Consider the following 13,094-nt stretch of genomic DNA (forward strand, 5'->3'; position numbering starts at 1 on the left):
TCTAAGTAATAGACACTTTATTTTATCATCAGTTAAAATGAATCACAATATTAAAATATCAAACAAAATATAAGAAAATAACTTTCCCTTAAAATCAACACTTAGTATTCTGTACAAAATTTATGAAAAAATATTGGCTCTATATTTGATGTGGCATCACAAACAGAATTGTGCTTTCATAATATTTCACTAATTTTGTTTACCAGTAAGTACAAAATTAAGTATAATTTGGTTAGTAGGAGTTTTAGACAAAATTTGCCTAAAGTCAGTCTTAGTCTGTTCCAAAATATTTTTGACCAAAATGATTTGGGGCTACAGGATGGACTTCTGAGGTTGATATTTTCATCTATAAAAGAAATTACTTTAAATAATCCAGAGTTTCTATTTATTCTTTACGCCTAAATCATTAGAAGAGAATAGATAATGTGGTAAATAATAAAATGAAGCAGATATATAAATTTGCTTGGTAAGACAATTTTTTCATTTTTTTAACATAGCTATTCTGGTTATACCAAAAATGATTTTTTTAATTGAATTTTCTTTATTCCAAACATAATTTGTCTAAAGATTTTCAGTTATTTCAATTTTTTTTACAGAAACAGCACTTCATGAAAACATTTTTTTTAATTACCAGTATTTCCCTGAATAAAAATGTCAGAAGCTTTTTGGAATTTAAAAAAAATGTATTTTGGTCTATCTCTATACTGAGAAGGCAAGATTCTTTCAATAAACATATCAAAATTCTTGCTCCGCTCAATTATCTTTTAATTATTAAATGTCATATCATATTTTTATAAAGACCTAAGTGGGTTGAAACGTCAAGATTTCAATTTCAATTAAAGTATGGAGGGTAGAGGTAAGGAGTACCATCTCATATGGGAGCTTAGCTTAAAAACTGTCCGCTTGTAGATGGTAAATTATAATTCAAAATATGACCAGAATGGCGTTCCTGTCGGACGAGATATCATATGATCGTTCAGTTCAGTCTTCCGTCCGTCTTATTTGAATATGTAGTGTTAAAAAACTTAAATGATTAGAGTCATTTTACACTCATGCGATAGTAGCGCCTCCCTAAGTAAAGAATTTGATGGACACTTTCTGTAGCACATAGATGGTTCTCCTTACCTCTACACTCCATAAATTATAGGGTACCTAAAATCAAGACAAATCATTACGAAATATATTTAACAAGGTTTAAGAAGTAGAGAATTGAAGCAAAAAAAGTAAAAACTTACCTTAGGATATGTGTCTAGCACAGTTTGCACAGCTTGAGGAGTACAGAATAAATTACTAAGAACTATGCATTCTTCTTCAACACCATGTTCTGTTAAAACATGAACTGCTTTACTAACTGTGTTTCCAGTAGACATTATGGGGTACATCAGAAGAACCTAAACATAATGAAATAAAGAGTAGCTATTCAGAAAAAATAAAACAATTTGTTAAGGGAATAATGTAGTGTAGATACACTTCAGATCTTCATATTGTGTGCATTAATGAATTATATATTTGGGAGGTTCATTCTCTGTTTTTGTTGTAAATGGAGCTGAATAAGTGTCTCAGCACATACACAGATTTTGTATAGCAGTATTTCTTCTTCTTCAACAAATCATCAGGTATTTTCCATTTTTGTTCTCACGAAATGTGCATTAAAGTGGCTGTGTATTCTGAGAATGAATAGGTTGTTTCCATTGGGGTTGATATATTTATCAAGAACTGTCATAGTCATAGTTTCCTAAGACAACTAAAATAATTCCCATTTGAGAACTTAATTGAGGTTTTCTAGTTTCATAGTTCTGCCTTTCTGGGAAACAGAACATTTCTGGCCCAGTCAAAGTAGTCCTAATTCCTTTTTCACCAAATTATTAGCTTTCTTGTTCACCATAATACGCTTGTATACTTGCACCCAGATCGTGAGATCTTTGTTTCCTTTGCCTAATTTATTCACTATTTCTAGACATGATAATAATAATTGTTGACATCAAATGAACTATTCAATATAAAGAAAAAATGCTATGTGCTTTCAAAGATAATGTATTAGTTATATATAGTTATATTCAATATTTCAACTCGAAACGATTGAAAATTGTCCAGGGAATCTAAAAAATAAACACATCGGAAGTTTTGAGTAGAGTAGTAGAAAATCATGAATAATTTCACAATACCCTTAATTGGCAATGCTGAAAACCAAGTACTTGAAGGTTTTTCCAGGCCCTTAATTTTTGAGATCTTAGGGACCATTTAAAATAAAAAATTGATTTTTCAAAAATTGTAGGGTAGCCTAATCACAGCACTCATAATACTTAAATTTCTAATATGATCATCCAGTAAAGACAAATTTGTAATAATTAAACTTACATGTCTTTGGCAAATATCCTCTGGAAACCTAGCATAGACAACTTTTGCTTCATGGGTATCTGAATCTGATTCGACTAGAATTTTTCCTATCCTTATACTTCTACAGCAATCTCTCAATCCTTGCTCCATAGCTTCACCAGATCTAACAATTGAAACTCCACAATTACCTGATTTATACTTTAATCCAACGTATGTTGCTCCAGTAGGAGTAACAACATTGCAATCAGTAAATGGTAGCTGGTTCAAACTATCTTCTATAACTAGTCTTATTAGACGGTCTGCATAAAATTTGAAATCACTTCTGCTGGTATTTCTTAAATAAATCAAATATTTTAAACATTCAATTATTTTCAAAAAATCTATATCACACTTTAAAACATACATCATATTTAACAAGTTATTCAATCAAAAAATCATATATACCTATCTCTTAAAATTGTTTGAAGCTCTTTGATTTGATGATGGGCATGTAGTATGTGTAAGCCTTTGTAATTTTTACAAAATTCATAACCATTGCACATATCCTGATCTTGGCTACCCATCTTCTGAAATTTTTTGGAAATTAGGTTATATGCCAATCGTGAATTTTTGTATCAATATTTTTGAGAAATATATTTTTTTTGAAATGTACATTTTAATTAAAATAGATTGTTTTTAATTATTTTCATAAAAATTACCTCAGACGTTTTCACTATTTTCTGAACTACACCTGTAAGTAATGTTCGCATTGGATCTACTGACCACAAACCACTCTCTGCTACAGTCAAACTGCCTACAGCGTAGATAAAGTAAATTCTATTTTATCTTTGACATAAAGGGAGCTAAGTATTGAGTTTTAGCATAAATGGGAAATTATTTATAATGATTGCAGCTTCATTTAATAACATATAGTGTAAAATTAGCCGATTTTAATTACTAATTTAGCCTAAAAATTATCTACTCTGGTAAATGGAAGAAAAATCTTCTTTGTGTATATTTTTTCGAACATGCATTATCGGATCCATATTATATACTGGTATTTGAACTGAGTACAAATAAAGCAATTTAGTTTTGTGGTTCAAAGAGTGCTTGTAGAAATAAAAAGTGAAAAAGAAGAAGAATTATAACAATTTCAAATAGTGAATTGAATAAAGAAGTTCTATCTATTGTGGTTGAATATGGATATTCAAGGTAACTTTATATTTAGTGTATTATAAAAATATTTGATAACGATTAAATGCAAGTATAAGTATTTTCGTTGTCATAAATTTATCTATCTTGTAGGGCGAAGAAAACTTCGAATCAGGAAATCAACACGACCAACACTGAACTCAAATTTATCGCAAGATGGTATGTACAGAACTTTATAATAACTGTTTTTGCACTCATAAAAAATTATACAATACTATTTTATTATTTATAATCAGATATACACAATAAACCAATGTATCAGATCACTCAAAAAATTGCATTTCATAGAAGTTTCATTCAATGAAACGTTTTTATAGTAATGTGAATTATTAGATATTCTCCACACATAATAACTCCCAACTGTGTTTTTAATGTCAGCTGTAGAAAGTTTTGGTATCTTAGGCACACTTGTGTAAATTTAATATAACGCCCCATAAATGTATTACATTTATATGTGGACACAGATACGGGTTAAGTTACCTTAATTCACAACACAAAACACAAGTCTGTAAAATTACAAAAACAGATAACTTTACCATAGTTTCTAAACTTACAATGAAAGTAGTTGATGTTACTGCACACTATAGCTGTAAAAGTTTTTATTTTGAGTACATACTATACTACAAATAAAATTGATCCATAGCTGGTTTTTACAAGTTTCACACTGTGGGATTCATTTGATTTATATGCTAGCTATTTTATTGAAGATGAATTGTTTGCTAATTATATTTTTCATTAAATTTTACCTAGTAAATAAATAAAAATGAGCTAAAAGCATTTGACACAATGTAGTTGTAATGCTGATTATATTATGGGTGTACCCCATACAATAAATCACTGACAGCCAACCAATTTATGTCAAACCAAACAAAAAATTATGGGAAACAAAATACAAATCTTTATATTTGATTAAAACTTTTCAACTTGAGCTATATCAAGCTTTCAATGCAAATACATTAAGACCTGAATGTTGATATCAAAAATCAATTCATACTAATATTAAAATGAATGATCTGTATTCATAGATGCTGTTTGGACATTCCCAATCAAAAAGTATTTAATTTTTTGACAGTTTTAAGAATTTTAGATTGTTGTTAAGTATTGTAAGATGTTACAGAAATTTCAAGAAATAGGTACTTTCTGCCAATTTGATCATTTTGTACTTGTCTAAAGAGACTTAGGTACTTCTGAACTAAATCAAATGACACATAATAATGTTAGATATATTTGTACAAATAGGCCTATTGAACCAAACGAAAAATTTTTAATTATGATTGTAGATTGTTAAGTAGAAGTTTATGGAGCTGTTGATGATATTAAATCTGATTACACTGTTGACTATCACTACACCAACCCACACAATTACACTTTCTAATAGATTTTTTGAAAACAAGGTACTGTCTCAAGAGACTAATTGTGAACCTTCAATTTCTAAAGAGTATAACTTGGTTATTGAAATGAAAACAGTGTTGAATTGTAAATTATGTTTTTCGTGAAGAATTTGAGATCTATTTTGATGAAAAATTAACTTCGAAGCTCCAATTTTTGAAATCAAGGTATTGTCTCAAGAGACCAATTGTGAACTGCAATTTCTGAAGACTATAATTTTTGTTATTAAAACGTGACAGCGTTCAGATTGTAATTCATTTTTTCTCCTGCCGAATTGTCTTAATTGGAGGGCTATTTTGATGAAAAATTAATTTAAAAGTTTAAATTTTTGAAATCAATGTAGTCTCAAGAGACCAATTATGAACTGCAATTTCTGAAGACTATAACTTGGTTATTGAAAAGTGCTATTAAACCAAATGAAAATTTTCTAATTATGAATGTAGATTCATATATTTTTAAATGATTTTTTATCAAAAGAGACAATTTATCACAAAAACATATGAAAAGGTCTAAAAAGTAAAAAGTTGATTAAAATCGTTAATTATTAGATATATAAACTGTTTTAGCATTGTTAATGTAGTAATTTTTGTAATTCTGTTTTTATAGATGTTATCCAGAAAAATTTAGAACCACTAAAGCAGAACATACAAAAGAAGATTAGAGCTCAAGAAGCATACTATCAAAATTGTAACAATGTATCAGTAAGTCCAATGACTCATGACATTAAACCACCAGTTCAACAGCGTTTAGGCAGAAAAGTACCATTCACAGGTACCAATACGTCGATGGTTCCACCAAAAAAACGGTTATATAAAAACACCTTGAATAGCTCGATATTGAAAAAGAAACACCTCAAACGAAACCATGCCCAAATAAGACTAAATAAGATTAGAGAAAAACAAAGATATGAAAGTATGATGGCGAACAATCTAACAGGACCTAGAAAAATTAAGATTCACGGTAGAATACCTAATGCCATCATACCAAATTTCAAGGTACAAATTAGAAACAATGGTAACATTACCAATAATGGTATAATTGGATACAAAAGGCATAAGATATCACTTGATAGTGAAATACAAATAGCAATAAAGCAATTAGAGACTTTGTATACAGGCGAAAAAATTGTTATACTTAAAGTTAAACCTAAAGCCACGACCATTTCACTGAATGACAGATTTACTAATTTAGATTAAAGTTGACAATCCTCATTATTTTTAAGTTTAATATAGTTAAGCTCTATTTTGTAAAATATATTATAATTAACATTTGAAATTAATGCTGAAGTTGTCTTTTTATTTAAAGAATTGTGATGTTTGTTTACAAATTAGTTTTTTAAATATCAGTTTTCTTACATGCGAATATATTTCTTTAAGGTTGATGTCATTTTTCATATTAAAACCTTTGAAAAAAGAAGTGGCTGACTACATTTTGGAACTCAGAGATATTTAGAGAAATTCTGTAACATTTATAGGTTTTAGACAATTACACCATTAGGATGTAGAAAGTGGAAATAAATAAGTTAATATGTTGAGCAGATATTTGAAAATTTTTATTGTTCATAACATGAGAAACATGTATCACAAGTAATAATTGAATGCTCTAAGCAAAAATTTAGGCATTTATTAAAGCTGTATTCAAAAGTGAAAAAAACACTATCAATGGCCACCTATACCTTTAGTTAACTTATGAAAAGTATTTATTTCCTGAAGATTGGTCAATGTAATATTGCAAAAAGCAACAAGGTTTTCCTTTTTTTTAGGAAACAAGAGTTACATCTTTTTAAAAGGCGAATATAGATAAATTGGCGGAAATGCTTCCAAAATATTCGCATGGAGTGAAGATCTCTAAGCAATTTTCCACAAACATGTCAAATATTGCTCCTATCGGGGCAAGCTTATCCAAACGTTTCCCTTCCTCTCGGCTTTTGTTGGTATCAAATCGTAAACATTGTAGTAATATTCTGAACCTCTTTAGGCACATTGTTACTCTGAAAATATCAGCACCCAAGCCATGAGTGGACCATAAGTTGTCTAAATTTTATTTCCTCCATTTCAGAACACCAGATAAATATAGAAGCCCTAGCAGATCTTTCAGTTCATCTAAGACTGGTAAAGAACAAAAAAAAAAGAATCTGGATAAACAAAATTTACCTTTGAAAATATTTAACAGAGAAAAAGTGAAATATGATCTTTTCTCAAATTCAAAGGAAAAGTTAATATTGAAGATGAAGTAAAATTATTGCTAGCGCGAGAAATTCTTTAAAGGCTGCTTGACGTGATGCAAGGCAACGTGCAATGCAAAACAAGATGCAATATTTCTTGATCAAAAGTTTACTTTATTATTCCCGGGAGAAATGAATTTGTCTTTCGCCAACGATTTCTTAGATCTTTTTAATGTTTCTTCATCCATTCACAACTAATTTTTGTATGTTTTCTCGTCTAATTCTATAGCTAAACTCTTGTTTCCCCTTGTTCTATCTAGCCAGGACCTGGCCCACCATCGCCTATGTGCTCTTTTCTGTCCATCACACTCCATAAGCAAGCTAGCAGAAGATATAATTATTGCCAGTGATGCACTGACCACTTTTTTATGTTTACTTTACCTAGTTTGGTTATTTTCATTTTTAAACTGCACACTAATATTAAATAAAATGTAATATTTATTTATGCAAAATATTGACCTTGCAATAAATTGCACTACTTTCTAGTAATAATGGTCCTTCATTATGAAAAAAGTGAAACTTTACACAATTTCTCATAAGCCTATGTACTAAATTCTTTATAAAATTATGTATGTAATATACAGGATGTTCCGATAAGAAAATAAAAATGTACAGGTTGTTCCAATAAGAGTGGTCCTTGGCCTTATCAGGAATTGACTACAATAGATCTCCTGAAAAAATTTCAATTGCGAGTCTGCACGATTATAATTTAGAGCTTTTTGCCCCAGTTTTCGATTGGTATACCTATTTCATAATATCTGATAGTACGGCATCTGTAAAAAGGAGTTGCCAACACTCAAGTGATTCTTTGGGATCTTGAAAAGGACCTTTCACGCCTGGCAAATGAATTAATTATATTTTCAGATCTTTTTTTATCTTTAAATCATTATTGTGTTCCTCAGATTCAGTTATATCCATGTCTTCAGTTATTTCTTGTTAGGTGTCAGATTTCTCACTTTCGTGGTCTTCTTCTGCTTCTGAGCCCGATTCTATGTCTGAACAATGTTCTGTTACCTCCCATAACTTCAATAGACACTTGTTTGACACTAAAATACTACTAAATGTACAGTGGGAGATGCTGTGAACGCGGTAATAAACTTGAATATATCTCCTACAACAGTCCGTTGTTTACTGATATGTTGCTGCACGTTAACAAGTATAAAACGAATGTATTAAGCATATATAGCCAAGCACCACTATTCTTGAAACTTTTCAGTTTCGGATGCCACAAACATATTTCTGTTTGCAAAATTTCGCGAAACGCAATTACTTTCTGGATACCCCACTCCATAGCCATAGTACGTATTTCAAAAATAAACACGTGCGATCTCGTGGCCCACACGACGCATACTAAAAATACGTAGTGTGGCCGCTTCATGGCATTAATTCTCGCATTAATCTCTTTTACTTGAATTATCGTCTAACGGCAATGTTAATGCCGTTGTTAAATTATCGCTTCAAGTCGTGGCTACACCTACGATGAACGCGATAATTAATGGCATTTCTCGTTAGTATGGCCCCAAAGTTAATAGGTAACATTGAAAGTGAGTTTTCCCAGAATATGAATTTTAATGATATACTTAAAAATTTTGCCACAATTAAATCGAGAAAGAAGTTTATTAAATAAAAATTTCATTTAGTTTATGAAATAAGATTTGAATTTATTTTTACTTATAATTTATATTTAATTTTAAAGTAATATATAACGTTTAAAAGAGGTCGAGTTGATTTTAATTTCCTGCCCGAGTCCTGGGTCGATTTTAGCCCCAGGCCCCACTACTTCTAAATCCGACGCTGTATTACAGGTTCTATTTCTTTTATTGAAGTATGAAAGATCATATTTCTTCTCTTCAATGAGTATTCCACAGTATAAAAAGCAACATATTTTTGACCTAATCTTTCTTCTCTTTATCATAACAATACAATAAAGACGGACAATTATTTGCGATACGATTTGCATTTACCTACTGGTACGTATATTTCTAGAGTTTAATAATTATTATATCAACAAATTATATGAAAATCGGTATTTTGTCCAATTTGTGCTTATTACACTAATTAACACGTTATTATGATTGTTGGAAATACCATAAATTCTAGAAGTTGAAATATTAATTCTATAAAGCTACTTTTTGTGATAACATCGTGTTTTAAAGAAGCAGGTAAATATACTTATTGTTTTCAAATGGTTCTAACTCAAAACGGATCCATTTATGAATCACTGTGGATAATAATAATTCAGTATAAAGATCTAGAAAAATAAATAAATAATTTTTGTTCTATTCTTCTTTTCCTCTCTTGGAACGTATGGTAAGTGTTCCATTGAAAGTGAAGTGCTGTGAGAATTAGTACTACCTACCTGAATCTTTTTCTAATATATAAGAGAGTACAGTATGTAATAAAAACTATCTTAATAACCCGCGGCGCCACTGGCTGCTTCGACATTTCACATTCAAATTTTCGATAAAACTGGAACATAAAAGTAAGGAAAGCAGTAACATCCATTAATAAAACAAGCTGTATAAGTTTTTGATAAGATTCAAACCTAAGTTCTCTATTTTCATCCCAAATATTAGGTCACCGTCTCAATATTATGGGGAGAGAAGAAAAGAGGTCAATATCAACAAAAAGAGATAGAAAAGGGACTAATATACACGATTTCCTCTTGGGGAAACTGAAATTACGACGCAAACGCAGCCAGAACTCTGGTAAACGTAATAAAGCAACACACTATCAGCGGTTATAATATAATATTATCAATCACAATAATTTCTTTTATTATTGTTTCGTTGTGTTGGTGAATACGGGATTATATAAAGTGTTATCACTAAAAAGTAATCGACTATTTGATTTGTGATTATCTTATTGGAGTGCCGAAGGATTGGATATATCATTCACGTGGAATAGTATAGTGTAAGTGGACTAGTTTACTCATTAAAATTAGACTACTATAACAATTGAATTCCTAGATTTCCTTACTTTTTATATCCATTTTCGTGAGAAACTGAAATTGATTTTAGTTGCGTTCTAATTGAAAATGTTATTCATAGAATTGAATTCATAGATCACCTACCACACGAATATTAAAATATAATCTGCTTCAATTATTCAAAGACTTTTGATCTTAAATTGTCTAGTTTGAAATTTTTTATATACATCAATTTAAATTATATTCACGTTATAGTTTATATTATTAAATAGAAATTTTCGTATTCCTCAAACCTTTTTTACTACTACTATATAAATAATTATAGAAAATTTTATCTTTTCGTAGCTTACTTTGTTTCATTGATTTTTCAATTTCATTAATTTATCGATGTAGGTCCTTTTTTGTATGGCAATAATGACTTCTATATCTATTATTTATATATTGAGAAGTCTGTCCTATGTAAACAGCATCATAATTATCACAAGAAGTCTCATATATTATACTTAGTTCATTTATGGGTGTTTTAGATTTCAGAATACTCAAATATCTTTATAATGTCTTATGATAAACACGCACCAGCACACGTGCTGACTCTTGCCTCTATTTTAGTGAAACTACTTCAGGTGAAACTGAGTATTTTTGGTTTTTTTTAATCGACTACTTTAAGATAATTTCCATTTAGAATACTTGTATTTATTTTGTGTTTTTGAGTTTTTTCATTGCATTCAAGTTTATCAAACTCGTGAACTTCTTGAGGTTGGAAAGTGATGAATCCATTGAAAGATACAAGAACAAACTTGAAACTTTAGGTGGAGTTGACCGCTTCTTATTAGATGCAATGAGAATTATTCAGAATTTCAGAATATCAGATGTTTCCAATATACTTTTCAGATTATATTTACCGCTTACCTTGAATAAGTACAACAACAATGTTTTGCATTTCTTTAAGTAGCAACTTTTTAAGAAGTCATGTAGCAATAAAACTTGAAATAATAAGACATAATTAACTTTACAAACTGTACAGAAATCTTTCGGTAAAAGCATTTATTTACCCTACGGCGGTAAATTTTCTAATTATCAAAAAGCTTTGTACTCATTTAAAATCAAAAACTTTTCCCGCATTAATAGCTTTTTACCTGTGCGACATCACACCTACTTTCAAAATTGCTAAATTTATTCTAAATATTTTTGTATTTCCAATTATAAAAGTGAATCATTAAAATGAATAATAGCAAAGCAAATAATTCTGTTACTTTCTTATGTTGCTACGCGTCTTTCTAAAATCCTCCTCATTGAAATACAAAATGAAATGTATTGAAGAAATTATCATAATATAAGATTTTAATGAAATTCGGATAATAAATAATACAATGTCGTAAATAATTCTAATAAAGTTTATGGTTAGTACAATAATGATCGTTGTTAAAATTTTTATATCATAAATATATTACTTTCAGTATATTTTGAATAATAATCAATGATTAGAACTGTTTACGTTTATAGACTTATTATTTTGTATTTTGAAACATGTTGACATCGGTAATTGATTTTAGTATAAAGATATGTTCCTTTAAAACAAAGCTTTGATTCTTCTATCTCAAAATGTCCAGAATATTGACAGAACAGAATGAAAATACACTACCGGTCAAAAGTTTTTACTCACCCCATAACCCATACATTAAATTTCAAAATACAACACTTTCTCTTTCTTATTGTCGTTTGACATGGTCGAAATGGTGTTTTAAAAACTAAAAATAATAATGTCCATTATTTGTTTAGTTTATACGGATGCATGTTTATATTTTGTCGATTACAGTGACAAGTTAAAACTTGCAAGTACCGATTTGTTTATTATTCTTTAACTGTGAATTATTTCTTCAATGATTATCATTGCAGCTTAGTCCTAGTTAGCCGTGTGAGATGCAAGAACGTGCTGCGATTTATACTCTTTGGACCAACACAAATTTTCATGAAGTTCGTATACGAATTTTTGTCGATCTCGCAAATTCAAACTTGAAGTTCTGAAATGAGTAAAACCAAGGAACACATGTAATCGCAAGTCTTTGTAGTCTAGGCAAAAGTAACCGTACCATTACCATTGAATTATAAATATTTCGACGTGCTGTGGATTACAACATGAAAAATATCATGCATCTAACAGGAGCTTTGGCGAAAGAAAACATTCAGGGTGCCATTGAAAAGCTGGAGGTGAACGTATTGTATTCATCAGTAAACGTGGTGAACGACTCATGGGCCCAGAGATACCAGCTGAGATCTGCCTTTGAGGTTTTTGACACTAAGAAAAGAGTTTTAGTACGCAGACCAAAAGAAGGAAGTTTGTAAAGAAATTGAGAGAAGCTGTCCTTTTTGGAAGTATGGCTATGAATAAACCTCTTTTAAAACGTCAGAATAAAAAAGGTTGCACTGAGCTAAAGAACATAAAAATTGGATGTTGTTGATTCGATGTTTTTGGATCAAAGGAAGAACGGATGCTAGATCCATCTGTAATCCCGACTGTAACACACGGCGGAGGCTCTGTGATGGTTTGGGGATGTTTTGGAGAAAGGATAACTAGACAATGAAAAAATTGAAAGGATTTTGTAGGAAAAAAACAAAAAAATATTAAAGGAAAATGTAGTACGTTCTGGTCAACGCCTAATTAGCAGAAAATTTAGCTTTCAGCTTGACAAGGATCCCAAGCATTTCTAGGTACTGTACAAGTAGTATTTGAGAGAAGTGGAAACGAAGAATGTACTGAAAGTAATAATTTGGACATCACAGTCGCCTGACTTCAACCTGATTGAATTGTTATGGGACAAGTTGGACAGGGAAGTCAGAAAGCAGTGTTTTACTTCCACTTCACATCTTTGGAATATCCTGAGAAACGAATGGAGCCGAATAGACAACAATTATTTCTCTAAATTGTTACAGAGAACGCAAAAATTGTGCACCGAAATAATAAAAGCAAGGGGGTACATCTATAAATAGAAAAATTAAATATGTACAGACTTTATTTTCTTTATT

At 30.1% G+C, this 13,094-nt stretch overlaps 3 protein-coding genes across 4 annotated transcripts in view; 2 read left to right on the forward strand and 1 right to left on the reverse strand.

Annotated features, from left to right (window-relative positions):
- Window positions 1–3,142, reverse strand: LOC130451392 (uracil phosphoribosyltransferase homolog). The gene is made up of 5 exons (XM_056790377.1): window positions 3,036–3,142; window positions 2,782–2,903; window positions 2,359–2,671; window positions 1,236–1,391; window positions 1–346 (listed from the first exon to the last, which is right to left on the reverse strand). Exons 1-5 carry the CDS (start codon window positions 3,084–3,086, stop codon window positions 272–274), a joined length of 717 nt encoding a protein of 238 aa, XP_056646355.1. The 5' UTR covers window positions 3,087–3,142; the 3' UTR covers window positions 1–271.
- Window positions 3,143–3,397: 255 nt separating this feature from the next.
- On the forward strand, window positions 3,398–8,859 carry LOC130451398 (uncharacterized). Its single transcript, XM_056790388.1, has 3 exons — window positions 3,398–3,528; window positions 3,622–3,687; window positions 5,524–8,859. Exons 1-3 carry the CDS (start codon window positions 3,516–3,518, stop codon window positions 6,111–6,113), a joined length of 669 nt encoding a protein of 222 aa, XP_056646366.1. The 5' UTR covers window positions 3,398–3,515; the 3' UTR covers window positions 6,114–8,859.
- A 395-nt stretch (window positions 8,860–9,254) lies between these two features.
- LOC130446199 (uncharacterized MFS-type transporter C09D4.1) overlaps window positions 9,255–13,094 on the forward strand; it is a 49,992-nt gene continuing 46,152 nt past the window's right edge. The window contains exon 1 of one of the 2 annotated variants that reach the window (XM_056782299.1): window positions 9,255–9,303. The gene's annotated coding sequence lies outside the window, so the exon portion shown is untranslated. Of the gene's footprint in view, window positions 9,304–9,834; window positions 10,055–13,094 lie in introns of those variants that run through there. The other variant, XM_056782322.1, reaches the window with a different exon arrangement.

This window comes from Diorhabda sublineata, chromosome 1, assembly GCF_026230105.1.
Source record: "Diorhabda sublineata isolate icDioSubl1.1 chromosome 1, icDioSubl1.1, whole genome shotgun sequence".
Taxonomy (NCBI): domain Eukaryota; kingdom Metazoa; phylum Arthropoda; class Insecta; order Coleoptera; family Chrysomelidae; genus Diorhabda; species Diorhabda sublineata.

Coding starts and splice junctions, on each gene's coding strand:
- LOC130451392 (XM_056790377.1), bottom strand. CDS start 3,086: ATGCGAACATTACTTACAGGTGTAGTTCAGAAAATAGTGAAAACGTCT. Junction 2,672..2,781: donor CAAACAATTTTAAGAGATAG/GTATATATGATT, acceptor GATTTATTTAAG/AAATACCAGCAGAAGTGATT. Junction 1,392..2,358: donor AGGATATTTGCCAAAGACAT/GTAAGTTTAATT, acceptor CATTATGTTTAG/GTTCTTCTGATGTACCCCAT.
- LOC130451398 (XM_056790388.1), top strand. Junction 3,688..5,523: donor CTCAAATTTATCGCAAGATG/GTATGTACAGAA, acceptor CTGTTTTTATAG/ATGTTATCCAGAAAAATTTA.